Source organism: Mustela erminea, chromosome 14 (assembly GCF_009829155.1).
Source record: "Mustela erminea isolate mMusErm1 chromosome 14, mMusErm1.Pri, whole genome shotgun sequence".
Classification (NCBI taxonomy): Eukaryota; Metazoa; Chordata; class Mammalia; order Carnivora; family Mustelidae; genus Mustela; species Mustela erminea.
Genome location: NC_045627.1, coordinates 76,586,196 through 76,611,860, shown reverse-complemented (window position 1 = coordinate 76,611,860; position 25,665 = coordinate 76,586,196). Strand labels below are relative to the sequence as shown.

General features: G+C 41.5%; 1 protein-coding gene across 1 annotated transcript in view; it reads left to right on the top strand.

Annotated features, from left to right (window-relative positions):
* The first annotated feature begins 3,906 nt into the window (after window positions 1-3,906).
* Window positions 3,907-25,665, top strand: part of ABLIM1 (actin binding LIM protein 1) — a 300,396-nt gene continuing 278,637 nt past the window's right edge. The window contains exon 1 of the mRNA XM_032313777.1: window positions 3,907-4,168. Coding sequence (XP_032169668.1) covers window positions 4,156-4,168 — 13 coding nt within the window. The 5' untranslated portion in view covers window positions 3,907-4,155. The remainder of the gene's footprint in view (window positions 4,169-25,665) is intronic.

The following is a 25,665-nucleotide window of genomic DNA, read 5'->3' as shown; positions in this document are numbered from 1 at the left end:
TTACTTATGAGAAATTTAGGTTCAGAGTGAAAAATGATAGTGAGTCAGTAGCTAGAAAGCTGTGGGAGTAAAAATCCATATTCACACATTTAAAAAATCAATAAGGAAGATGGTTAGCAGAGGCAAGATGAGTGGGGAATGGGTGAAATAGGTGTTGGGGATTAGAGAGACAACCATCGTGATGGCAGCTGAGTAATGTATGGAAGTGCTGAATCACTATATTGTACACCTGAAACCAATATAACACCGTATGTTAACTGTACTGGAACTAAAATCTTAAAAAATAAAGAACAGAAATTACTGATAATATACACTGGATTTCCTTCCATTAGAAGTTGAAAGGGTATTTTTGGCAAGAGTCAAATAATAACTCATCTTTTCTCAAACGCAGACTGAAATGTGTTTTTTCCCTTTGGTCTATAGAAACTCCTTTTTGTAATTTCAACCAACAGAATATATATTTTATGACTTCAAAAACTGGCACTGAGGGGCGCCTGAGTGGTTTAGTTGGTTAAATGTCTGACTCTTGATTTCACCCCAGGTCATGATCTCAGGGTCTTAAGATGGAGCCCTGTGTCAGGCTCTGTGCTGTGTGTGGAAGCCTGCTTAAGATTCTCTCTCTCCCTCCCTCTGTCCCTTCCCCCACTCACTCAAAGGGCAAGTGCATATTCTCTCGAAAAAAGTGCAACCAAGTGCACACTCTCCCAAGCAAGTGCACAGTCTCTCGCTCAAAAAAAAGTGGCACTTGATTTTTCTCTTAAAATTCTTTGCACCTTACACTTTGTTTTTACAATGATTTGCTAAGTATTATTAGTTATTTTAGATGAGAAATTTGCCAGAATGTTAAGCTACTAACAGGAACTTGGTTGCTCTATGGTTGGAAGAATTAGTTTTAGATTTCTAAGATTATAGGAAGAGATTCAGGGATGACATGATTGACCCTAAAAGGTATTTCAAAGTATCATAACTCCAAAATATAAGTAAATCATATATATTTTATCTTTAAGATTTTATTTATTTATTTCTTTGAGAGAGAGAGAGAGCACAAGCATGGAGAGGGGTAGAAGGAGAGGGAGAAGCTGGCTCCCCGATGAGCAGGAGCCCGACTTCGGACTCCATCCCAGGACCCTGGGATCGTGACCTGAGCTGAAGGCAGACACTTAACTGACTAAGCTACTCAAGCACTCCAAATCATATATATTTTAAAATCTGAACTGCTATATAACCCAAAGGCTCATGCTAAACTCATAGGAAAACTTTCTTTAGTCAAAGATAATCTTTGACAGCATAGAATTTCCCAAGCTTCCAGTCAGTCAGGTCCTGAGTACTAACTGTGTGCCTAACAGTATTGTGTAAGGTGTCCTATTTCAGACTTACAATTATATACAGGAGTGTGTTAGTCTTTTATTCAGTCCTTAAGGTTAAGAGGAAGATCTGTTCATTGAGGTCTTTGCACCATACCTGTATTTCCGGTGTGAGATTCTAAGGACCAGAGCTGTTGTGGCAGTTGGAGAAAAGGACTGGATATTAACTGAAGGATGAAGGTAGAAAAACACACTATTTTGGGACCCCCCCCCCCATCTTATGAGTATGCTGTCTGGTATAAAAATATTCTGTAATATACTTCCAGAACAAATTCAATTCAACAAAACTGCCCAAGTCTCTGATTTCAAGAAACTTACAACAGTTGGGAAGATAGGAAACATATATAATAAAACCATTCAATAGCAATACGCAGGACTGTATTAAGTAAAAATAGGTGGTTCTGAAAATACAGACTACAGAAGCTGAGCGAATGAGGAGATCACCGTGGGTTAGGGTAGCTGGAGAACCCTTGGGGAGGAGGCGATGTATACCTTAATTTGTGTAAGAAGAAGGGCATTTGGGAAGAGCAATGAGAATGTGCAATGGGTATGAGGGAGACGATATCAGGATGTTACTGAGAAACAGGGGACAGTGTTCTGTCTACGAGTGTTTCCTTAGGGAGTAGCTGGAGAGGTGGGAGGGGGAAAACCTCTGTAGCCTGGAGCACCTGGGTGGCTCAGTGGGTTAAGCCTCTGGCTTGGTCTCAGGTCCTGATCCCAGGGTCCTGGGATAGAGGCCCGCCTCAGGCTCCCTGCTGAGCGGACAGCCTGCTTCTCCCTCCATCTCTCTGCCTGCCTCTCTGCCTACTTGTGATCTCTGTCAAGTGAATAGATAAAATCTTAAAAAAAAAAAAAATCTTTGTAGACCTTCAGCTCCATGTGGGCATTTCTATCTTATTCACAGGTATAACTCTAGTACTTAACCATACAGAATGGTACATAGTATATTTTCAATGAAATTCCGTTGAATGGATTCATTGTATATATGAAGACACTTGGAATTGTTGAGGCTTTGTCTGGAGATCAATGGGAATGCACTGGAGGTTTTGGAGTATGAAGATGCCGTAGTATAAATAGTGTTTTAGGAAAACTATTCTCAAGGTTATAGTCAGAATGACCTGGAGGAGTGGAGACCAGGTGTGGGCAGAGCAGCCGGGCTATTCGTGTAATTGTCCGTTGGGTCAGAGGGGTTAATAAGGGACTGAGGATAGCTGCAAAGAAGAGTTATTTTGAGACTGAACCAACTGGATTGTGATTTATTGGCAAGTTTTTTGCCTAGAATTCAGCAAAAAAAAAAAAAGATGTTATCCTGATGGATAAATGAGTTAACTTTTGTAGTTGGTAGTTGAATTTGAGAATTTCGAGTTTTCTTATTGATCTCTTATCTTGTAATTCCTTCCCCCATCTGAATATTTGATTAGGCTTTCTTTGATGATGCTCAATTATCCATCAATTTATTATTTTTTTTTCTAGAGCTATTATGTTCACCTGTTCTTCCAATACTTCTGGCTTGTCAGACGAATTATACATATCAGGATGGATCTGGAAAGTGGCTACATAGGAAATAACTAGAATATATGCTGTGAGCGTGTATAGAGGAGTAGCTGACAGAGAAGGGAATGAGTGTGAATTCCTCAAATTTGGAATCCCTCCACCCGTCTTACAGGTTAAGTAAGGTACTGTGATTGCTCTCAAAGCTTAGAATCGCACCTCTTCAGTTCATGATTTCTGGATCTGGTGGTTTTTGCTGTCTCGCTTACTACCATCAATGCTCTACCTTCAGGGTTTATATTCTGGACACCAAAAGACTTTTTGTATTTTCTCGTTTTCACCCTGGTATATAGAAAAAGTGGATTTGTTTGCAGTGCTCGCCCCCTGTCTCCAATCCAGCCCCGCTCTGACACTTCCGAGTAGAAACAATGAATCAAATGAGTCTACAAGCATCCCTTGAGTGTTGCCTCAAGACGCCAAGCCGAGCGGGCTCAGCCCTGCTCTGCAGGGTTTTACCTCAAAGGTCGCCGAAGTCCAGTCCCGCCCATCCCACCCAGGCGACTTCGAAGTCCAGTCCCGCCCATCCCACCCAGGCGACTTCGAAGGGGCTCGCTGGTCGCTAATTTTGCTTTGACCGCCCAGCGTGAGCTGCCCGAGGCCTTCTTCCCACTGAGGTCCAAGCCCCCTGAGGCAGTCGTGGTCATCCTCGGTGGTCAAGGGCATTACTTAGGGGAGGGAGCAGAACGGCTCTTTCTTGCTTGCTTTCTCCGGGACCAAAGCGGGAGGCTGGAAAGCCACTAATAATAGCACCAATATTATTAATAATTATCTTAAATTAAGAATCCCAGTCGGGGGAGGGGAGGACGCAGACCCTTACCGCACGCCCCACCTCGCTCGGGGACAAAAGCCCCGCCTGGCGCGGCAGCCGAGCGGGCGGCACGTCCCCAGCGGCCGCTGGACAGGGTGGGCCCGGCCGGGGCGGGGGAGGCGGGGGAGGCCCGGGAGGCCAGGAGGCGGGGGAGGCGGGAGAGGCGGGCCCCGCCCAGCGCGGGCCGCGGGCTGTCAGCGTTGCCGCGCCCAGCGGCGGGTCCCCGCGGTCGCAGCGTCCCCGCCAGCCTGCCGCGCTGCGCCCAGCGGGCGGCCAGGTGTCCTGCGGGCGGCGTCCCCGCGCTGCCAGCCGCCTCCCCACGGCGGACGGCGGGCGCGTGTGCGCTGGGGTGCGTTTCGGAGATATTTTCCTCCCCACGCCCTGCCGGGTTCCTCCTCTGCCCTCTCCGCTTCGGCTCCTGCTGCCTGAACCATGTCCGCAAGGGGTGAGTGGGGACCAGGTGGGCACCGTCCCTCGACCCCGTGCCAGGCCCCGCGGGGCAGGGCGCAGACCAGGGCGGGCCGGGCAGGTGCGGAAGGGCGAGGGGCTGTGGGAGTCGCGCTGGCCCCAACCCGGCCTGAAACTTTGGCAGGGGATCCCTGGGCTCTGGGCGACTTGGGGGGGCGGGGGTAAAAGGAAGCCCTCGCCCTTGACCTTGATCCCCGGATGTGGGCGAAACCTGAGGGCCAAGGTCGGTGCCTGGCTCACCTGTGCAAGCCTGACGGCTGGGCTGGGAGGGCGTGGGGGATGGGCTTGCCGTTGCGCGTCCTGCTGAGGAGCCGCCAGAAGGGCTGTCCAGGAGAGGAAGAGGTATTTTTTTCCTCCTTCTTGTTACCATTTTGCAGCTTGGTTATGGAAGGAATCCAGGGCTTGATGCAGTAGGATTTAAAGCTGCAGTGCTTATACCCCATTAAAAAAAGTAAATTCCCTTACCTGTACTCCTCTTAGCATTAATCGTCATTTCCCACCCATTTTCTTTCTGGAGTGAAACAATTACTGCAGGTAAAACTGGGTGAAAGTAAAATAAAATAAAATAAAAAATTCCAAATTGCTTTTCAGGCAAGAGTGAAGGGAATGTATTTCTTGCCATCTGGAGCCAGTGGTGATGCTGGGGAGAGTGGGTTAGTCATAGCTCAGTGGCTGCTACTATGAGTGAAATATTAAAGAGATCAAGTCATTGTGCAGTTTGCTAGCAATTAAAATGAGCGACTTGGTTGCTTTGCCATAAGTGTTTAAGGAAAATATTGATTATCTTTAGAAAGAGTATTTGCAAAGCAGTAAGTACCACCCCTTTTGATACCCTAAAACTTGTAAGAGGAGTTGCAGAGTTGTTTTTGCGTCTCTCTCTCTCTCTCTCTTTTTTTTTTTTTTTTTTTTTTTTTTTGTCTGAAGGGTTAACCCTGCTTTTGGAGTGGGGCAGTTAAGGAATTTAATAACATCTGTTGGATAATTTAGTGCTGCTTTCCAGGGTTCACTCTGGGGCATGTAATGAATAGACTAATTTCTTATGTTTAGATTTCTTTTGAAGGAAACTGGTCTTTGTTGATATGGCAATATGGTTGAGAGGTTCCATACCTGGACATGGGGTGGGAAGGCTAGGTGGAATGATAGAACGTACATTTGTAAATACTGGGCTCCGGAGCTGACAGGAGGCCCCAAGATACTCCCTGCCTGATGTAGCCTAATGATTTGTAATTAAAGAAAGAAAAAAGAGGGTGGAACAGACATGATTCTAGGGATCTGGGTGTGTGTATGGATCATCCAAGCGACTCCAGCTGTACAATCCCTAAACTGCGTTCTAGCACGGAGGCTTTTGGTCCTGATCTCTGTTCTGAGTACGACAAGGCCCATGGGAAGAATCTCTCTCAGAGATTGTAAAGCTGTCTATGGTCAGAGTCCTCTTCTGACCCAACTTGACATCACCCAGACCACTTAGTACAGTACCTTGCACTGTAGGAGCCTCATAACTACTATTACTGGGAACCTGCTATGTCCTAGGAAGCATCAAGTTCATTAAGAAACCAATTCCCTCCCACTCACCCCCACAAACATCCCTGGAAGTTTCGCCGTATCTCTGGCCCCTTCTGTTATGGGGTCTCTGTGCTTTATCTGAGGTTATGAATGAGGACGGCCCCAGGGATTCCGAGAGCTAGACCTCTGGGTTGGGTTCAAATATTTCTCAATATTTCTCAAATATTTCTTCTTGAATCTGGTTTCAAGAAGGAAGATTTGGAGTCAGACACAGACAATATCACTCAGTTGTCTTGTTTTCTCTTCAAACTGTGTTGATAATTTTGCATTTAACAGTTAAAAATCTGACTAATATTGCAGGGACAAAAAACCATGATAATCGGTGTCAGTCATTGCATACTTATTATGTGTCAGGTACTTTGCGTGTATTAAATTATTTAATTTTCACAACAACTGTCAAGTAGATACTGTTATTACCTCCCCATTTCACAGTTGAGGGAACTGAGATATTGAGAGATTGTATAACTTGCCTGCACTCAAATAGTTGCCAAGTCGCAGATCCTGATTTGCATCCAGGTCTGTTTGACTTCTGATCACATCACTTTGTTTTACTGCCTTTTCAAAGATATTAGTTCTTTGAATATTATAGTAAACATCCCAGTCATTGATTTTCCAAGACGAGAGAGAAAATGCCCTATACATGAGTTTAAAGGAGATGGCCTTTGTAAGTAAGTAGGAATTCCCAATGCATTCATGGGCACTTGGTAAGGACAGAGTGAAGGGAAAAAGACCACTTGATCCTACTGTTACTAACTTGGGATTTCCACTCTGTTTCCTCCTACTTCAGTTTAGAGGACCAGAACTTCTTAATGTATTACTGACTGAGGATTTTTCTAATGCTTTTACGAAGTGCTTTTATTTTTATGAATTTGTAAAACAAAACCAAAAAACCCCCCACCCACCAACCAATAAACCAATCAACCAAACAAATCCAATTCTAGGTGATTAGCAGAGTACCTAATAGAGGAGCTATTGAATTAAGCTGGTTTGGAAAAATGTCTGCTTGCCATTTATTCTTTCACAAAAGATGTCAAAACTGTGAGCTTTACTGTGTGATTTTTTAATTCAGTATCTGCTCTCACCTATACTCCTGAAAGTAGAGATAAAGTTTCAGGGTCAGAAAGTTAATGTGTCTATTTAAATACCCAATTTGTAAGTGGAAAGGTCTTTAGACATTTGGAAAGATAAATTTCATTAATCTAAGAAGTGATCTCTGCTTATTTCTAATATCTAGCCTTGTAGGTTATAGTGGGGTAGAACTATTTTTTAAACATCGAAAACTATTGAATTTCATAAGAGAAGTTTTATTAAAAATTTTAGAGAGAAAAAGATCATTCTTTAATTCATCTGGTCTTTAAGATAGAAACAGGGTTGTAAAATTCAATTCCCTACTCAAACTAACAATAAGAAGTATTTAATTCCATAATAGGACAAGATAAGACATTACCATCTTATGGTCTTTTAGAATATTTTCTTTCTTTTTTTTTCCTTTTAGAATATTTTCATCAAAGACTTTTAATTTGGTGGTGTACTTTTACTACTGAAGGCCTAAATGGAGCTATCATATCTTGAGTTTTGGGTTGCCAACTAAAGGAAATCACAACACTTTAGAACAGAGTTCCTAAAACTGGGGAGAATGATCTAGATAATCTTTTTAAAATGTTGATTCCTAGGCCTCATTCCAGATCTAGCGGCTCATAAACTCTGAAGACAGAATCCCCAAATCCATGTACATGAAAAGCTCCCCAGGTAATTCCGTAAACCATTACAGTACAGCCATAACAATCATCTGGAATAGTTGACATACTGACGTGAGGGCCCTGTTTCAGATTTACTGAGTCAGAATATTCATGGAGAGGCCTGGGAATCTGAATGTTTACTAAGCCCCCAGTGGATTCTTAATGTATAGACAGATTTGGCAGCCACTGAATTAAAGCTTGTTTCTTCTAATTTAGGGTTCTGTATCATTTTTTTAAAGCTGCTTATGAATTATAAAAGTAATGTGTTATAATTCATTAATAATATATTAATGTAATAAAATATTTTATATTAACAAATTAATAGATATACTAAATATTTAAATTATAAAGTAATATATACATTCAAACAGAAATATATAAAATTAAGAATGAAAATTCCCTATTTTTAACTCTCTTTCTCCCAAATCCTGAGAATTAGGTATGACAAGCAGTACATACTGTGCCTACTTCCTGAAAGTTTCCATCTAGTTAGATTTGGTTAAATATAATAAATCTTAAATGCCTAGTCTGTACAAGACATGTGACAGTGTACATGTAAGAGATCACTCATGAGCCCACTAGGTTTTCAGAATCTTGAGTCTTGAGAAGAAAGGTGCAGGTGTATGTAGATAGAGTCCATTGCTCTGGCAGAGAAAGACCTCAAAGTATGTATGTTCTAGAAATGTTAGAGCATAATCTTTGCTTTTAGAACTTCCATAAAACTGGAAGAAATCTGAATGTTCATCCACTGGGAAATGAGTGACTAAGTTATGGTACGTCCATACGATGGACAATTATGCAACTATTAGAAAGAATGAGTTAGATTCATAATGTGTTTTGTCTGGAGGGATGGCCATGATACATTGTTAAGTGGAAAAAGGCAAGTTTTAGAATAAAGTATATGTAATGCACAATCCCGGTTTTGTAAACTCAGAGAAATCCATATGTGTGCATATGTTTGTGTGCTCTGGAGGCACAGAAAATACCATAGACACCAAGATTACCTCAAAGGCAAGAGTGAGGAGGGAAGATAGCTGGCTTTTTTTTTAAAATACATCTTTCTGTTGTTTGCTAACAAGTAGGCATAGCCTTAATAGATTGAGAGAAAAATCTAGTAAAGAAAAAATGTACAGTTCCTCCCCATTCATTCATTTTTGTCAAGTCAGGAACATAGGTTTTTATTCATTCATTCAGTATTTATTGCACACCTGTTATGTGCCAGCAGTTGGTGAACAGGACCCAGTATATATCGTCAAGGAGCTCACAATTTTGTGGAAGAGACAAATGCGTAAATACTTACATTAATAGGATATGCTGAGTGCAGGGAGAAAGAGAGAAATAATATGGGATATATAGGGAGAGTATTTTGGTGATAGGAAAGTGTGGCTGAGAAGACAGCCATGGGGTTAAGGACTATGAGATCTTGAAGAAAACGGACTTTTGTGTTCTTAAGGAACGAGCTGGATTCTTAGATGAGCCAGATGACCAAGGATGGGATTGAGGGACGGGCTCTTTAGGGAGGAGGCATAGAAGAGAAACAGTACGATGTGTGTTGACCTGGAAAACATGCTGGTGTGGGATGGCACGCTTGCCAGCGAGAGGAGAGCCAAATCACAGCTGAGTCAGGAGATGGCAGAGGGCACTTCGGGGAAAGGCTAAGGATGTAGGGAGTTTTATTTACAAGGAGCTGTGGTTCCAGACAGCACAATGGAAGGTTTTCCGTGGTGAGAAAATGTGCAGTCAGAGGGAAGAAGCACAAGGGAGAAGGCTATGAGAGGGGAGAGGAAATGAACAGGGATGGGAGCTCTTCATTGTTTCCATGAGTCAGACTGCAGGAATGAGAGACGTGGTTGGATGCGATTGGCCTCAAGTGTCCTCGCTTTGGCATGGGGGCTTTGGTTGCAGACCATGCTGAGTCCTGGGCCGTATCTGCTGAAGGCAGAGAGGCAGCGAGGGCTGCCATCAGCTTTCTAGAGTAGCAGTCAAGTTCTCTGCTGGATGATGGTTCCTCCACAGTGCTGGGATGTAGGGCGACCATAAGAATCAGAGCTACATTCTTTTTGTTGACCTCTTACAGTTCCGTGCTTATGGTGGGACTCAAGGAACTTGTCTCTCTTTGTTGACAACGGGGGGATTTTCGTCCCATTTCTTCCTTCTCTCTCTTACCTCTTCGTGGAACTCGATGGCTGTTACAACAACCAGTTGCATCACTCAGCCCTTATCAGTTTCTCATGGTGATGCTGTAAAGATTAACGCATGGGGAGGGGCGTTTATTTGGTGTTATATGGGGGCCATTTTCCTGGCCTGTCTTAGCCAAGTTTTTTTCCTCTGATTTACAGAGCCTCAAGCAGTTTAACAAACTGAAGACAAATAAGATATGTTTAAAAGCCAAGTTTAGCCATTATTAGTTTTGATATGAAAAAAATCAAAAGAGCAACACATTACACTTCTAGTACTTTTCTTATATTTAGAATAAATGGGTTCTAATTCAATATGTAGATTTTTTTTAACATAAGAGAAATACTTTTTGACATTAGTATCTTGTAAGTGGGAGAATCATCTTTCAGAAAAGATTTTCAGAAGATTAAATTGTTCCCACATTGTATCTGCAAATAGCATTACCTTTTATTTATCCATTTGTGTTTAGTTTTGAAACCTCAGGTAGAGAAGTTGGAGTTAATCATATTTTCTCAGGTTATGGCTTATTGTCATCATGAGTTCATCCGACTCCGCTCTTATCTTAGCTGCCTATCTATTTATTTATTTTAAACTTAAAAAAAATTTTTTTTTAGTAACCTTTAAGCCCAATGTGGGGCCTAACTCATGACCCTGAGATCAAGAGTTGCATGTTCCTCTGACTGGACCAGTCAGGAGCCTCTCCCATTCCTTTTTTTTAAATTTTTAAATTTTTATTTTTTGCATAGGCAACTATTCTAATGAAGTTGATATGCATGTCAATGGTTTTTAATAGCAAAACCAATTCTTAGACCAGTTTTTATATTTGAAATTATAAATATCAAGTTATTTTATGTATGTTCTGTATATATTATGTCTGTATGTTTCTGAGGATTAGTCAAAGTCTTAAGTAACTGATTTTTATGAACATGTACCTATTTCTGATCTTATTTGGAAGTTTACATCACTAAATATAATAGCATGTCTTACTCTATTAGGGACTAGTTATATCTAATGAAAAAAGGTTAGTCCTCACCTCAGAGGAACATAAACTGAGTTAAGTGTGTGTTTATGTGTATGTGTGTGTGTGTGTAAAGTTATATACACAGCTGATTGGAAGAGGATATGATAAAGATTTTCATCTGGGAGTAATCATGCTACGGGAAGGTCAACTAATTGTAGCTGCCAATAACCAGAGCATCTTTCCTTCACAGAGGAGATGGAATCTGATATGTTAACTGGGCCTTGGAGGGTGAGTAGGAATGTGACAGGCAGAACACTAAAGATGTGCTTTCTTTCTAGAAGGAGCAGCACAGGTGAAGCACGGAGGAGTGAGGGTGCAGGGTATGTGGGGAAGAAGTCTGGGAAATACGAGGAGGCACAAGATTTGTGGTGGGGAGGCTAGAAGAACAGGAAGACAAGGGGATAATGGATGAAACTAGTAAGCCTCTACATCACAGTCTTTTCCTAAATAGAGAGCTACAAATGCAGAGAAGGGAAGGGAGAGGTCTCTTCTTGGTAACATTCAGGTAACAACTCATCCCTGGTTGTGCAACTGCCCACAATCCACATTAGAAATGGTATTTTATCACCACATAATGCTGCAGGAAGTTACATTTTATCCTGACCACAGTTCTCACTGAGGTAGAAATCTTGCCAAAGGCCCCCTGTTGTGTTTCCTTTCATATGGCAGATTAGGCTATCTGAGCCTTATCCTTAGCTTTGTACTTGACACCACAACATCCCATGCTAAGAATGCTGGCACACAGGAAGGCTGCATACAGAACAGCCAAACAACATGTTTGTCTATAGCAAAGGGAAGGAGTGAGGCCATTCTATGGGATGGATGGACGGATGCAAGGATGATATTGCTAGAGATGGCTACTTGAACCAGAGTGAAATACTAACCGTTCACATTCCTTTTCCTTTCCCTATCCAAGTACTCGGGAGACCAGGGATTAAGCAGATAATGGGCAGCCACAAGTGAAGTACATATGAAGAACAAAGAAGTACATATGAACACACACAAAGAAGTGTGTGTGTGTGTGTTTTTAAAGATTTTACTTATTTATTTGACAGAGAGAGAGATCACAAGTAGGCAGAGAGGCAGACAGAGGGGGAAGCAGGCTCCCCGCTGAGCAGAGAGCCTGATGCGGGGCTCCATCCAGGACCCTGAGATCATGACCTGAACTGAAGGCAGAGCCTTAACCCACTGAGCCACCCAGGTGCCCCAGAAGTGTGCGTTCTTTTTTTTTTTTTTTTTTTTTTTAAGAAGTATGTGTTCGTAACCTGATCCTATTTTTTTTTTAAAGATTTTATTTATTTATTTGACAGAGAGAGATCACAAGTAGGCATAGAGGCAGGCAGAGAGAGAGAGAGAGGAGGAAGCAGGCTCGCTGCTGAGCAGAGAGCCCGATGCGGGACTCGATCCCAGGACTCTGAGATCATGACCTGAGCCGAAGGCAGCGGCTTAACCCACTGAGCCACCCAGGCACCCAACCTGATCCTATTTTTAAAAATTTTTTTAAAAATTTGTTTACTTGACAGAGAAATAGAGAAAACATAAGTAGGCAGAGCAGCAGTCAGAGGGACAGGGAGAAGCTGGCTCTCCTCTGAGCAGGGAACCCATCTCGAGGCTTGATCCCAGGCCTCTGGGATCATGACTCGAGCCGAAGGCAGAGACTTAGCTGACTGAGCGACCCAGGTGCCCCGAACTTGATCCTGTTTTTATAGGCACTTTACTAGCTCCCTCACTTTGAAGGAAGAACAAAGGCACACTAATTAATAGAGCCCATTAAAATTAAAGATGAAATTTTGTAAAATTTATGGAACATTTCCTTTGAGATGGTAAATTAGTCTTTATCATCTTTTATGGGAGAAATATTTTCTTTCATGAGCCTATGATTTCAGGTTCATCCTAACTGAATCTATATTAGTATTCATTGATGTAAGTAGTACTAATCACTTGATACAGTTTGCCATTCCGTTGCTCCAGTCACAAGATGCTACTCAGTAAGACTTCGTATGTTCTTCACTTGTGGCTGCCCATTATCTGCTTAATCCCTGGTTTCCCGTGTACTTGGATAGGGAAAGGAAAAGGAATGTGAACGGTTAGTATTTCACTCTGGTTCAAGTAGCCATCTCTAGCAATATCATCCTTGCATCCATCCATCCATCCCATAGATATCCATTGAGACTTTCTAGAGTTCATAATCATACACACATCATTGAAAATCCCGCTGTCTGGATTTGTTGTCTTCTGTAGCTCCTCTTGTCGATCCGTCTTGGAGACAGCTTGGTAAAGCTCCTCAGGTACCTATGACTCTAGCCTTTGGACAGAACAAGCCCTCATTAACTGCAGGCTCCCCCGAAGCACTTCCATGTTTATCTCTTGTCTTCTCCCATGCAGTTTAGGAAATGCTCTTTGCTGCCTTTGTAAGTGCCTCATGGTCTAGAGCACAAATGTCATCCTGTCACAGACAACAGCCTGAGGCCAAAACCAACTCACATACAAACTGGAGAGGGAACTGTTTTAAGGGTAAAAAAAGAAAGAGAGAGAGAGGGACAGAGAATGATAAGAGGCAGAGAGAGGGAGAATATATGAGACCAATAGAGGCATTAATGTAGCTACAACAAGATTATTGAAACTTGAAAATAGAGAGATTGTATCTGAGTTAGAAAAATAAGTATTTGCTAGTATAAATTAATTATTACATTCATTCTTTATTGAGAAGGGAAGAGAAGCAAATGGAGTTACAATTTATGTTAGTTATAAAAGGATTCCATTTAAGAAAATATATGCTTTCTTCTCTCTTCTTCCTCAAGAACAGAAATGTCAACCATTTTTCTGTAAATTTCTTGACAGCAAGCAAGAAGACTATGATGGGAAGTAGTTAACTCTTTTGGTCTTTTGACCTTTCCCACTGCTAATCAATCAGATAATATTTATACAACCTTTCTCCTCAAGTAGCCAGATTTATTCTATCTCATACACTTCTGGGCTAGTGATACTAATATATTAATTAATGAAGTAATTAACAAATATCTAATGAACACTCTGGGGTAAGGAAGCATTGCCATGATTTTGGGGTAGAAAAATATTAAAGGGGGTTAGAATTTGTGATTGAATTAGACTGGGGCAATTAGGGACTGATCAACATTTATTGCTCATATTTAAATATATAATATATTTTGCATGTGCCGTATAAGTAAACAACAAAATGGGGTATTTCTATCTAGGACAAATGCTAAACCTGATGGGACACTGGGTAACAGTTATATAGTGGGGCTGTCCCCCACAAATTGGGACCGTGGCTTTCCTAACTGTTTCTAGCCAGAACATGCTTTGGTGGGATTGTATTCCTTTGTCTCAAAAGATACAACTTTGGTCAATTTCTGAGTTTCTATTTGTAATATTAGCTACATTGTATATTATCAGCATCAAATTTTAAATTAAATCCTGAGCTGGCTATTTCTTCCCATCAATCTAGTACTTTTTGGGTTGTTCCCTCTCATGGGAACTTGATATGTTCAGATGTAATTGCTACTAGAGACAAACAAAAACATTTAGTACAAAGTCAAACCCAAATGAATTTTTGGTGTATTTGTGAATTTTTGGGAGGGGGTTGGTAAATTCACATTATAAATAGAATTTATTGCTATTAGGGGTAAATTATCTAGTGCAGGGCTATTGTGGAATGGAAATCTTTAGTATCTTTGGACCTTCTGCAAACATTTTATTTACTTTAATTTTTTTTATTAGAGAGGGGGAAGGTGCAGGGGAGAGGGAGAGAGAGAGCCCAAGATGGGCCTTGATCTTATGACCCAGAGATCATGACTTGAACCAAAATCAAGGATCAGACACTTAACCTACTGAACCACCCAGGTGCCCCCCACTCTCCCATAGTCATTTTGAATGAATGGTTCTTTTCTTCCAGTTAATGCAGTTTTGAAGCAGCTTTAAAATGTTTGATTTACTTGTTATTCTTGGACTCACTGTGTACTTGAGGACTCTCTGCAATGTGTTGGAGGTGTATTTCCCTAGTACACTGCTTTATTTTATTAGGAAAACTATGTAATATGCATTTACTACTATAAGGAATTTGTCCATATTTTGTTTTATGATAACTGGACGGGCAAGTCCTTATTTAGTAGATGTACATGTAAAATCCTTTGTCTTAGTGAGCCCACCATTAGAATAAAAAAGAAAACAGGAGTTGTGGGTCAAGCACTCAAAAATTTACTTGCTGACCGATTAGAGATCATATGACTTTGGTCCTGTGTTAGATAACTTTTTTCAGTCTTATAAGAGGAAGTGCTCTACATACAAGATTATTACTATTTACGTTTTAATAAATTAAAGTTCCTTATACAATGTGTACTTTCTCCAGTCCTATAATACCATTATGTAGAAAATAATATTTTGATGGTATGTATGAAACTGTTAGTTAATTCATAGTTTCTCCTAAAGAAAATACCCTGTCCTATGTTTGGCTTTAGACTGTGTCCAAGGTCTTTACGCATGCTTTTCTTCTCCAGCTTATTGAGAATTCATTTACAAAACACATCTACCACAGGGGAGCCACCGGAGAACTGAATGGTAACAATGCAGGGAAATGAGGACAATGAAGTAAACAGCTATTTCTGGCTTTCAGCTCCAAATAGGAATGAACAGAAGGAGAGGAGTCCCAGAGTCTGGGGAGGAGGGAGGAGGGGGAAAGCCATAATTTTTAAATGTTACAAAAAAATGCAAAAAAGAGGTTTAGGTTGGCAATCTCTAATGGCTTCCAAGGAGACTTTTGTTGTTGCTGTTCTGTGTAAAACAAGGGAATCTTTATTTTGATTCATTTAAGCAGTTGGGTTAAGTAATGAGCCTGAGCATCCGTGATGGTTTAGTTTTTTCACCAGCTCCTTAGTTACTGTTTGTTTTAGGAGAATCTATTCTGTGGCTAGACTTTATAGAAATTGTAGAAATGTAGTTATAAATCCTGTATTTGTGTGTTCAGTCATTCAATAAGTATTTAGTTGAACACCTGCTAAGTGCTCAGGTTGTTCTAGGTATTGGGGTAAGGCAGCCACTTAACAAATAAACGTGTCATGTGACAGGTGGTGATAGAGGGCTATAAAGAAAAATAAAGAAGAAGCAGAAGAGAGAATGCTAGGGAATTAAGGGCAGGGAAAGTGCTATTTTATATGGGATGATAGTGGGAGGCCTTTTTTATAAAGTAACATTTGAGCAGGGACCCAAAGGAAATGAGGAGGGTCATGTAGATTCTGAGAGAGGGTTTTCTAGACAGTGAGACAAACAATGCGAAGGCTTGAGGTCTGTCTTGAGGACCAGCAGGGGGGCCGCTGTTGCTAGAGAGCACAGGTGAGAGGGAGTTAGATGAGGTTGGGGACAGGAGTAGGATGGTCATCCTTGCAGATTACATCCTTGAGTTTTCCTCTGAGTGAGGCCAACTGAGATAGGAGAGCCTTGGGTAGTTCTCAGCAGAGTTGTGACTTGATTTGATGGCGTTAGGAAGGATTGCTTGGTTAACAACGTGGAGAACAGACAGCAGTGAACAGGAAGACCAGCAAGGAGGCTCCTGTAATGGTCAGAAAAGAGAAGATGGAGACTTAGACCAGATGGTAGGAGAGCAGCTGGTAAGAAGTCACTGGGTTCTGGAGCTATTTCTAAGGAAGTGCTCATGGGACTTGCTGGTGCGTTGGAAGCATGGAGCACAAGGAGGAGAATTGAGGATGCTTCCTTTTTCTGTTCCTTTTTTCTCTCTCCTTCTTCTTCTTCTTCTTTTTCTTCTCCTCCTCCTCCTTCTCGCACCTGTGAGGATAGCACGTAATTAACTGGGATGGGAAAGAGTGCAGAAGGAGCAGGTTTGAGGAGTGCGGAATCAAGCGCTTTGTTTGGACATTTCAGTTTGAGATATTTCTTAGACATTCTATTATGAAGATTTTTATTGTGTCCATTATACAGATAGAGGACATGAGGCCTAGAAGTAGTAACTTGCTTGAGACCATCTAGCTAGTAAGTGGTTGATCCAAGATCTTGTCAATGGTGAGTATACTCTACTCACCTCTTTATATTAGGCTGAAATATATGCCACAAAAATACTGTATCTACGGTTTATTTCTTAGTTATTTATTTTTTCTCATTATGAGATAGTTTTCTACATTTTTAAAAATTTTTTATTTTTTTATATATAAAAAATATATTATAAATATAATATATTTTTATTCCCAGGGGTACCGGTGTGTGAATCGCCAGGTTTACACACTTCACAGCACTCACCATAGCACATACCCTCCCCAATGTCCATAACCCTACAGTTTTCTGCATTTTTAAACATGCCTTGTGTTTAAGGAAAAAACCTGTTATATTATTGCAAATTTTACCATTTATCAACATTATCATTAGCACTACAAAATGCTGCTGAAACATGAAGAAGCATATGGCATTCGTTCATTCAGTCATTCATTCATTCACTTGATGTAATCAGTGAGTGCTTGCTGTGAGCCATGCTTGGGGGTGGTGTGGGTGTGGGCGTGGGGTGGGGGTTCCTAGTTTCTGTAATTGCAAAGCTCTCTGACGAGGGAAGGTGAGCGACCTGTGTACAGAAGCTGCAAGGGGCCAGTGTTGTGATGGTGGCACATGTAAGACAGTGAAGGAACACAGAGGAAGGGCAGCGGTCCATCCTGGTGGATATTGGACCAAGAAACACCTTACAAGCACGTGATATTGGAATAGGGCTTTGAAAAACGAGTGGAATTTGCAAAATGGAGGAGTGGTAGAGAAGGATTCCAAAACAGGAAACGGCATGTTATTAGAATTTTAAAAATGGTAATTAAGCATGGTATGCATTAAGAAGAAGACATTTGAAGTGAAGTGTAACAAACAGGAATGCTATGAGGAAAATTTAAAAACTACCTTCGGGAACATGAAATGTTTAAGCCATCAGAGAGAGCAACCGTGCTCCTGGATAATAAAACACCATCTTGTAAAAATGTTCATTTCCCCAAAATCTCTCTATAAAAGAAGGGAAGTCCTGATTAAAGTACTAGCAGACTCTTTTTGTAGAGGTACGGCAAAATGTACTCTTCTTTATTCTACACAAACGAGATTCTGAAACAGAAGTGTAATTAAGAGAGATTGGCCTAACTGAATATTAAAACGATATGACACTGTAATAATTAACCCAATTACATTTGGAGAAAAAAATCGAATGGTGGAAAAAGATCAGTGAACACATCTATATGGAATGGAGTTATAGTAAAGTGGCATTTTAAGATCTGTGTGAGAAAAGAGATTGTTCCCTAAATAATGTGGGTATAGTACCCGTTTAGAAAAAGTCAATGTGGACCCCTTTCCTATTCCATATGCACAAAATTCCTAGTGTATTAAATAATTAAATATAAAATAAATAAACCAATCAATACCCTGGAAGAAGGCAGGTTTATGACACGAGAATGTTAGAGGCTCCTGACCTTTTATACAGAATAGGAAGCCTTAAAATCATAAAAGGAAAGGTAGATACATTTAGCTACATAAAAGTAAAAGACTTCTGTGTGGTTAAAAATACCACATTCTTCATTCTGGCTTGCGGTGCTCACAAGACCCCAGCAGAGCTGACTTGAACCCGGCCTCCTGCAGCAGAAAAGTCCAGCCAGCGGGTAACATGGAGAGAGGCAGAGACAGGCGTGGGATCCCACAGAGGGCCTTTGGGAAAGCTTGGCAAATGCTTTGACAGCGTTATTAGTGTGAGGGATCACCTGAGGGCCTCACTCAAGTTTTACTGTCTGCACAAAGCAGGCTGGACAAGTGCTGAGGACGGCATTCACTTATTCAAGGAAAGAGGTATAGCCGTGGGAAAGGCACAGTCCCAGCCTCAAGAGGCCATGTCAGACCAGGGACTGATACCCCTCTGTGATTGGAAGGCCATGGTCACGTTCACTCTGTCCTGCCTTCTAGAACATTTGCACTCCTTAGGGTGGTCTGGTCTGAGGCCTGAACGCTTTCCAGACAGCTGTGGAAGGGACAGTAAGTGGTTGTCTACTTTAAGGTTCATATCAGTCTTCCCTGTGAGCCTGGCACACATTTATCATAGGGAGAATGGGAGTAAGGTGGGAATGTTCCACTCCTGGAAGGGGTGACAAGGGAACAGGGGCATCTGGCCTGAAGTGGCAGATACCATTTAGCTCAGCCTTTTCTCCCTCCACAGCCGAGCTGTCTAAAGGGATAAAAGATATTTATTCACTGGTGTTCAGAGCATTTGCTGTAAGTGAGCCTCTGACTAGTGTCTCTTGAAGACGAGCCTGCCCTGGTCCCCTGCATCCATTTGATTAAATCAGGATGCCTTGGAGGCATCTTTTTGCCTTGATTTCTCTGCTATTAAACATAATTTGAATGTGGTGGTGTAACTCTGCTTATCCTCCAACAGCTACACACACACCCTCACCCCCCGACCAGTCTCTTTCTTTTTTGTGTCTGTTACGCTGACACTTCACTGTGCAAAGTTGTCTGTAAACTCTGGGGAGCCAAGGACCAGGTGTTACGCACATTTTCCCAGATCCTAGCCCACCCGAGAATCTGAAGCTGAGTAGACATTTACTAAGTAAGTTACTGAGAGAATTGGAAGAAGAGGGTTGCCATGCAGGCAGCCCACAGTCTGGTGGGAAAAGTTATGTGTTCACTAGGACACTAAAATCAATCCATCTGTTACCAATGACACTTTGATCTTCCTACCTACTTCCTTAAAAAAAAATCCACTTTGCCTTTTTGCATAATATATCTTTTTTATTACCATTTTTTAAATTTTTTTTCTTTAGATTTTATGTATTTGAGAATGAGAGAAAGAGAGAGCATGAGAAGGGGGAGGGTCAGAGGGAGAAGCAGACTCCCTTCCGAGCAGGGAGCCGGATGCCAGACTCGATCCTAGGACTCCAGGATCATGACCTGAGCCGAAGGCAGTCACTTAACCAACTGAGCCATCCAGGTGGCCTTTTGCATAATATATCTTGAGATCTTTCCATATTAGTACATACAAATAGAGCTCATTTCTGTGACTGCATAATGTTCAAGCACATGGTTGTTCCTATACCTGATTTAATAGTCCTTTATTGATAGATACTTTGCTTGTTTGCTTTAGTAGGCTATGCTACACTGAACATCTTTGTGCATGTATCTTGTTGAGATTTTTTTTTTTTAGAACACAGAGGTATTAGACTGTAACTTTTAATGAGGCTTTACTGATAGTTCAGAGAAACTGGAAAGCGAGCATGGTCCAGGGAAGACCTTAAGTACGCCTCTATGGTTGACTCACCCTGTGCTCTCTCCCGCGCTGCCTCCTGCCTCCCCCCACCCCCCACACTGACTCATTCTCTCTCCATCGAGGAGCACGTTATTTCTTGAGCATTAGAAAATGTTACAGACATTTCCTTCATTTATACCAAGGCACAGATCACTTCTAGCCCTGAGGAAAAAAAGGATATTTATTTCTCCTTGCTTCATCTAAAGCCAGCCTCATAGCCTGTTATGGGATTAATTTCCCCAGAATGACTGGCAGCAAGAAATCAGTTGCTTTTAGGATAAGATAATCATGGAATAGTCTGGTGCTGATACATTTCTCAAAGGCTGAATTGTTTATTCTTATCCATGGTTTCTTATTACACTCCATCAAAAAAAAAATCTGAAAATTAATTCTTTTTAAGGTTGACTCCAAATGTGCCCCTCTTAAAAATTATCCAGATATGGCAGGCCCTCTACAGCAGGTAGTACATTCCCATGGGAGGATTGGATGATGAAGGGGGAGACCGGAGTTCTTTCTTGAGCGCTGCTCTCCTGCAATGGGATGTGATCATGGGTACAGCATGCATCAGAGCCCCTCTTAGAGCCACATTCCCTATTTCCTTCTGTTCCCTAATGACCTCGAAAGACTCTTCCACTTCCAAGTCCTGAAATCAAAAATGAATTTCCCAATCCAATGACTCAATTTCACTTTGACTCCATTCCTGTAATGCTTAACTCTCAGCTGGGGTTTCAGCCCTCGGGACCAGAGAGAACTGGCAGCATCTCAGGGAATGTTACTCGGGCAGGAGGGCTGGGAAGGGGCCGACTGTCATCGTGAGTCAGGGCCCTGAAGCTTTAGACTATCACTTTTGCTTTTTGCAAGAGGTGACCCCTAGTTTACCAGAAAGGAGAGCTGCTGTAGCTTCTGAGAGGTCTGTGATGGGTTGAGTCCTGTCAAAAGAACAAAAATAGAAGTTTTTTAGTGAAGGGAGAACATCCTTCTTGAGTTTGGTTGTCGTTTACCATTTCAAATGATGATCACAGTATAGTCTGGTCAAGGATCCCAAACATAAAACTAACAGAGAGCCTACTTTGTGCTTAGAAGGGGTCACGTGATGTTCATTGGGTTTGCTGGATGCAGTTATTTGGAAGCACTGACGGATAAGCCTTAACATAAGAATATCCGATCTACTTTATAAAAGATTTTGAATGCCAACATTTGTATGGAGCAGAAAGAACCAGCAAAATGTCATCATCTTTTTTTTTTTTTCTTTAATGCCTTCTCCTGTTATTTTTGGTACAAATCAAACAAACAAAAAATACCAAAGATGTATTTGGCAAAGAGGAAATGCAAATTTGGGAAATGCGGATTGCGTATTTGAGGGTCTATTCCGAACAGTGCTTGTTGACCTCATACAGCTCCTGGACTTCGCAGCAAAGCATCAGCGTCTGAACATTTTTCTTTCTGGAATAAGAATGAATTTGGTAGTAAAAAAAGATTCTCCACCAAGCACTTCAGTCTTGGATCATCATAGTCAAATTATACATCTTTCTCAATTACAAAAAGGAAGCATTAATGGATAAGTAAGGGAAAGAAGGCTCTTACGCACTTATTGGCTATTTTATGGTAAACACGATAATTTCTACTTTTGTATTATTTATTGCAGAAGGAAATATCCCTCATGAAATTGATGTTGGGCTGCTAAATGAAGTCTGTAAAATATGACTTTAATGCCAGTTAAGACACATTTATTTTGAAAAATTATTTTTACTATCTTATTGACTAGGTCGTAAAAAAGGGGATGACATTTAGTGGAAACATATTTCATGAACAGAATGCCAGAAGAAAGATATTTTATTGGGAATTGTTGTCACATGTAATATACTTCTGAAATTCAGCAGAATCCTTCTGGAGGTCATGAGTATCAAGGATATGAACTATGACTAAAGGGATGTGCTCTGCCTTCAGCTTTGTTGAGAATATTATCAACAAGATTTTTACATTCCTATACTGTCTCTTTTCAAATTTATTTCCTAGCCTTTCTTTGGGTTTTGTATTCTGCTTAAACTAGCTTATGCATATATGTGCACTTATTATGGGAAGTGTTTACATTCGCTTCTCTAAAGAAGTTTTGATATTGATTTAATAAGGTTAACAACATCACCAGGCTGGCAGAGCCCCTTCTGGAGATAAATTATGTCAGGCTTTATTTGGGGGAGCAATATTCATGGATACTGTTATCACCCCAATAGTAGAAACAATATCTTGCTTAAAGCTGTCTGTCTAGTCCCCAGTGCGATCATTCCACAAATATTTATTGAACACCTGCTATTTTGGATCAGTAGATGCAGCATTGGACTAAACATTAAAAAAAAAAAAATCCTTGCCAATGGGAACTTACGAGGGAGCCTACATCTTGAGTTGTGTTATTTCATTTATGCAAAAACGACATTTACAAAGTATCGGAAGTAAAAATGAGTAGTGAAAGTCATAGAGTGGTGAGTGCTCTGGAAAAAAAAAAAACAAAAAACGAAGCAGGATTGGTGGGAGGGGCCAGACAGGGCAGGATGGGAGAGGTCAGGGAAGGCTTTGTTGAGAAGATGATGTTCAGACAAAGAGGAGGAAGGGAGTGCAAGCCGTGTGAGAATGTGGTGCTGGGAGTGTTTCAGGCACAGTGAGGGGGCAGTAGCCAGATGGTGGGGGGTTTGAGGGACTGAGCATGTGCTGTCTTGGGACCCACCAGAAGGACTTTGGCTTTTATGCTGTGTGACATGCAGACACTTGGAGAGTGTTGAGTGGACCAACGTGCTCAGTTGAAAGTTGACCTGAATTGGGGCGCCTGGGTGGCTCAGTCGTTAAGTGTCTGCCTGGGGCTCAGGTCATGATCCTGGGGTTCTGGGATCCACCCCTGCATCGGCTCCCTGCTCTGCGGGAAGCCTGCTTCTCCCTTTCCAACTCCCTGTGCTTTTGTTCTTTCTCTCTCCGTCAAATAAATACATAAAATCTTTAAAAACAAACAAGCAAACAAACAAGCAAACAAATAAAAATACTGGCCTGAACTGAGTGTAACGTGAGAACCTGAGCTGTGGCTTTCAGCTTGTTTACTTACCTTGTAGTTGGTCATCTTTAGGTTTTGTGGTGTGTGTGTGCTTGTGCACGCACACAGAGACAGCACCAGGGTTAGGGGTGTGCGCAAGGACGGTGAGAGGGATGCCTTCTTTTCTTTTGCCCTCTAGACACTTAATTCCAATCACCTTCCTCCTGCCCTGCCTGTGTGTTGTTTTAATTTGTGAATAATTGTGTGAATAAAACATAGCTCGGGCTACGGTTACAATTTGTAGCTTACAAACAAAGTGTATATCCTGTATTGCAAATCACTTCCATTGTGGGAACAAGAAAGAAGCAAATATAGCCAAGGGATAATGGGCAGCCATTGCCTAACATTTGGCTTAGAGTGCTTGATACAGTCCAGAAGAATAGCTAGGAGAGGAAGGCAAACCCCTTCCTTTTGTGGTTTCAGAAAGGAAAAGCTGTAAAACTAGATAACCATGCTGTGAAGGGTGTGACTAAGCTTAGAAATCAAGATGTGTGATGATAAATCACTATATTCTCAATATACCCGAGGATTTTGGAATGGCACACCAATGAAATTACTAGGCAGTCTTAATTCTAACATGTGATTTGAACTAGAGACTTGTGCCCTGGGACAGGGATTACACGCATGTGTGACTACTGTCAAACATCTCAGCGCCATCCTTGCCTGGTTTTTGATAATATGTACTGGGGTGTCTTAAATTTTTTTTTAAAGCAAACAGAAAATTCTGGAGGGAACAGATGAATTAATTGGACGTGCATGCACATTGAGCAGAGCACGAGACGGGCACACACAGCAGACATGACTTCGGAAGGCCTGGGGCTATATTAAAACATGCTCAGATAACATTTTCATTGTTGCCTTTGCATCTGTCTGCATATCTGATGGAAGAAATGTAATTTCAGGATTGAGCCGCATTTCCGCCTCTGGATCACTTTCGTATGGATTGCATCTTGTAAGCTGGTCAGCCAGAGACAGTAGCTAATTTCATGTCTGTTTACTACTATGTGTGTTTTCTAAGAACTGAAAGATAACAGAGACAAATGATAGCTAAAAATATAGTCAGCCCAGTTCTCCAAACTTAGCTCATGACTTGCACTAAAAATGAGAGTTATTTGAGCATAGAGCTTCACACGGTCTATAATTTTTTCCCATTGTTTTGGCATTTCAGCAGCTCAAGTGTGATCTTTTTATGGTTTCCAGTGTCTAATAAAGCCTACTAAGTGATTAATTTCAGATTAACGCTCTTCCTAGATTTTGAGAATGTGTAAAGAAAGCGATCGGAACATATAGACAGCAATTATCAGTACCACTCGTATCTTCTTTCCACTTCATTCTGTGTCATCGGTATTAGTTTTCTACAACTTGGCCTTGTTTGCATGGCTTCCCTCTCAAAAGCTTCCCTGACCCCCACTGCTTCTTAAATTACCTTTAGATCCCTCCACCACTCTTTTCTCAATATTTTTTTTAAAGATTTTATTTATTTATTGGACAGACAGAGATCACAAGGAGGCAGAGAGGCAAGCAGAGAGAGAGGAGGAAGCAGACTCCCTGCTGAGCAGAGAGCCCGATGGAGGGCTCCATCCCAGGACCCTGAGATCATGACCTGAGCCGAAAGCAGGGGCTTTAAGCCACTGAGCCACCCAGGTGCCCCTCCACTGCAGATTTTAAGGCTCCCTGGTGATAAGTACCAGAATGTTTTAACTTTTGGGAGGGAAGAGATGACTTTATTGGGCATGTCTACACACTGAGCAAAGTAGAGAGACAGGCACACACAGCAGAAAACGACTTCCAGATCAATTAATTTTCTGTGGCTTGATTACCTGATTGCATTGGCCTCCTTCTTGCCTCTTGAATTGCCTTCCGATTCCTCTCACATGGCATTCAAGGGTCTTCATGACCCGGATACCGACCTTGACTTTTCTGTCTTTGAAACTCTTGCTTAGGTCAAGCTAGATAGTTCATCTTTTCCAAACATGGCTATGCTTTTGACTCTGTTTCTACCTGGAATGCTCTTTTTTTTCAGTGTCTGACAACCACTTTCTGACAACATGGTGACTATTCTTTTAAGGTCCATTCTATAGGCTATGAAGACTTTAATTTTGAGAGGTCTCCTCTGCTTTTTTGGTCTCCTGAGTAACAATCTTCTTTACATTATGAGGATATATGTGCTTGTTTTAATTGTATTCCTTGTACTTGGAAAGGAAACTTTTTTTTAAGTAGACTCCCCACCCAGCATGGAGCCCATTGTGGGGCTTGAACTCATGACCTGTGCTGAGATAGAGAATTGGACACTTAACCGACTAAGCCCATCCAGGTGCCCCTTGAAAGGAAACATGTTTTAAAAGATTTTATTTATTTATTTATTTATTCATTCATTCGTTTGTTCATTTAAGGGGGATGTAACAGAGGGGGAAGAAGAGGGACAAGCAGACTCCTTGGTGAGCATGGAGCCCTACGCAGGGTTTGATCTCATGACCCTGAGATCATGACCTGAGCTGGAATCAAGAGTCAGACCAGGTGCCTCTAGAAAGGAAACATTTTTAAAGCTACTATTTCCTGAGTCCTCACAATGTGCCCGGCAGAGAGACATTATAGCACTGTAGTTAAGGCGAGTCTA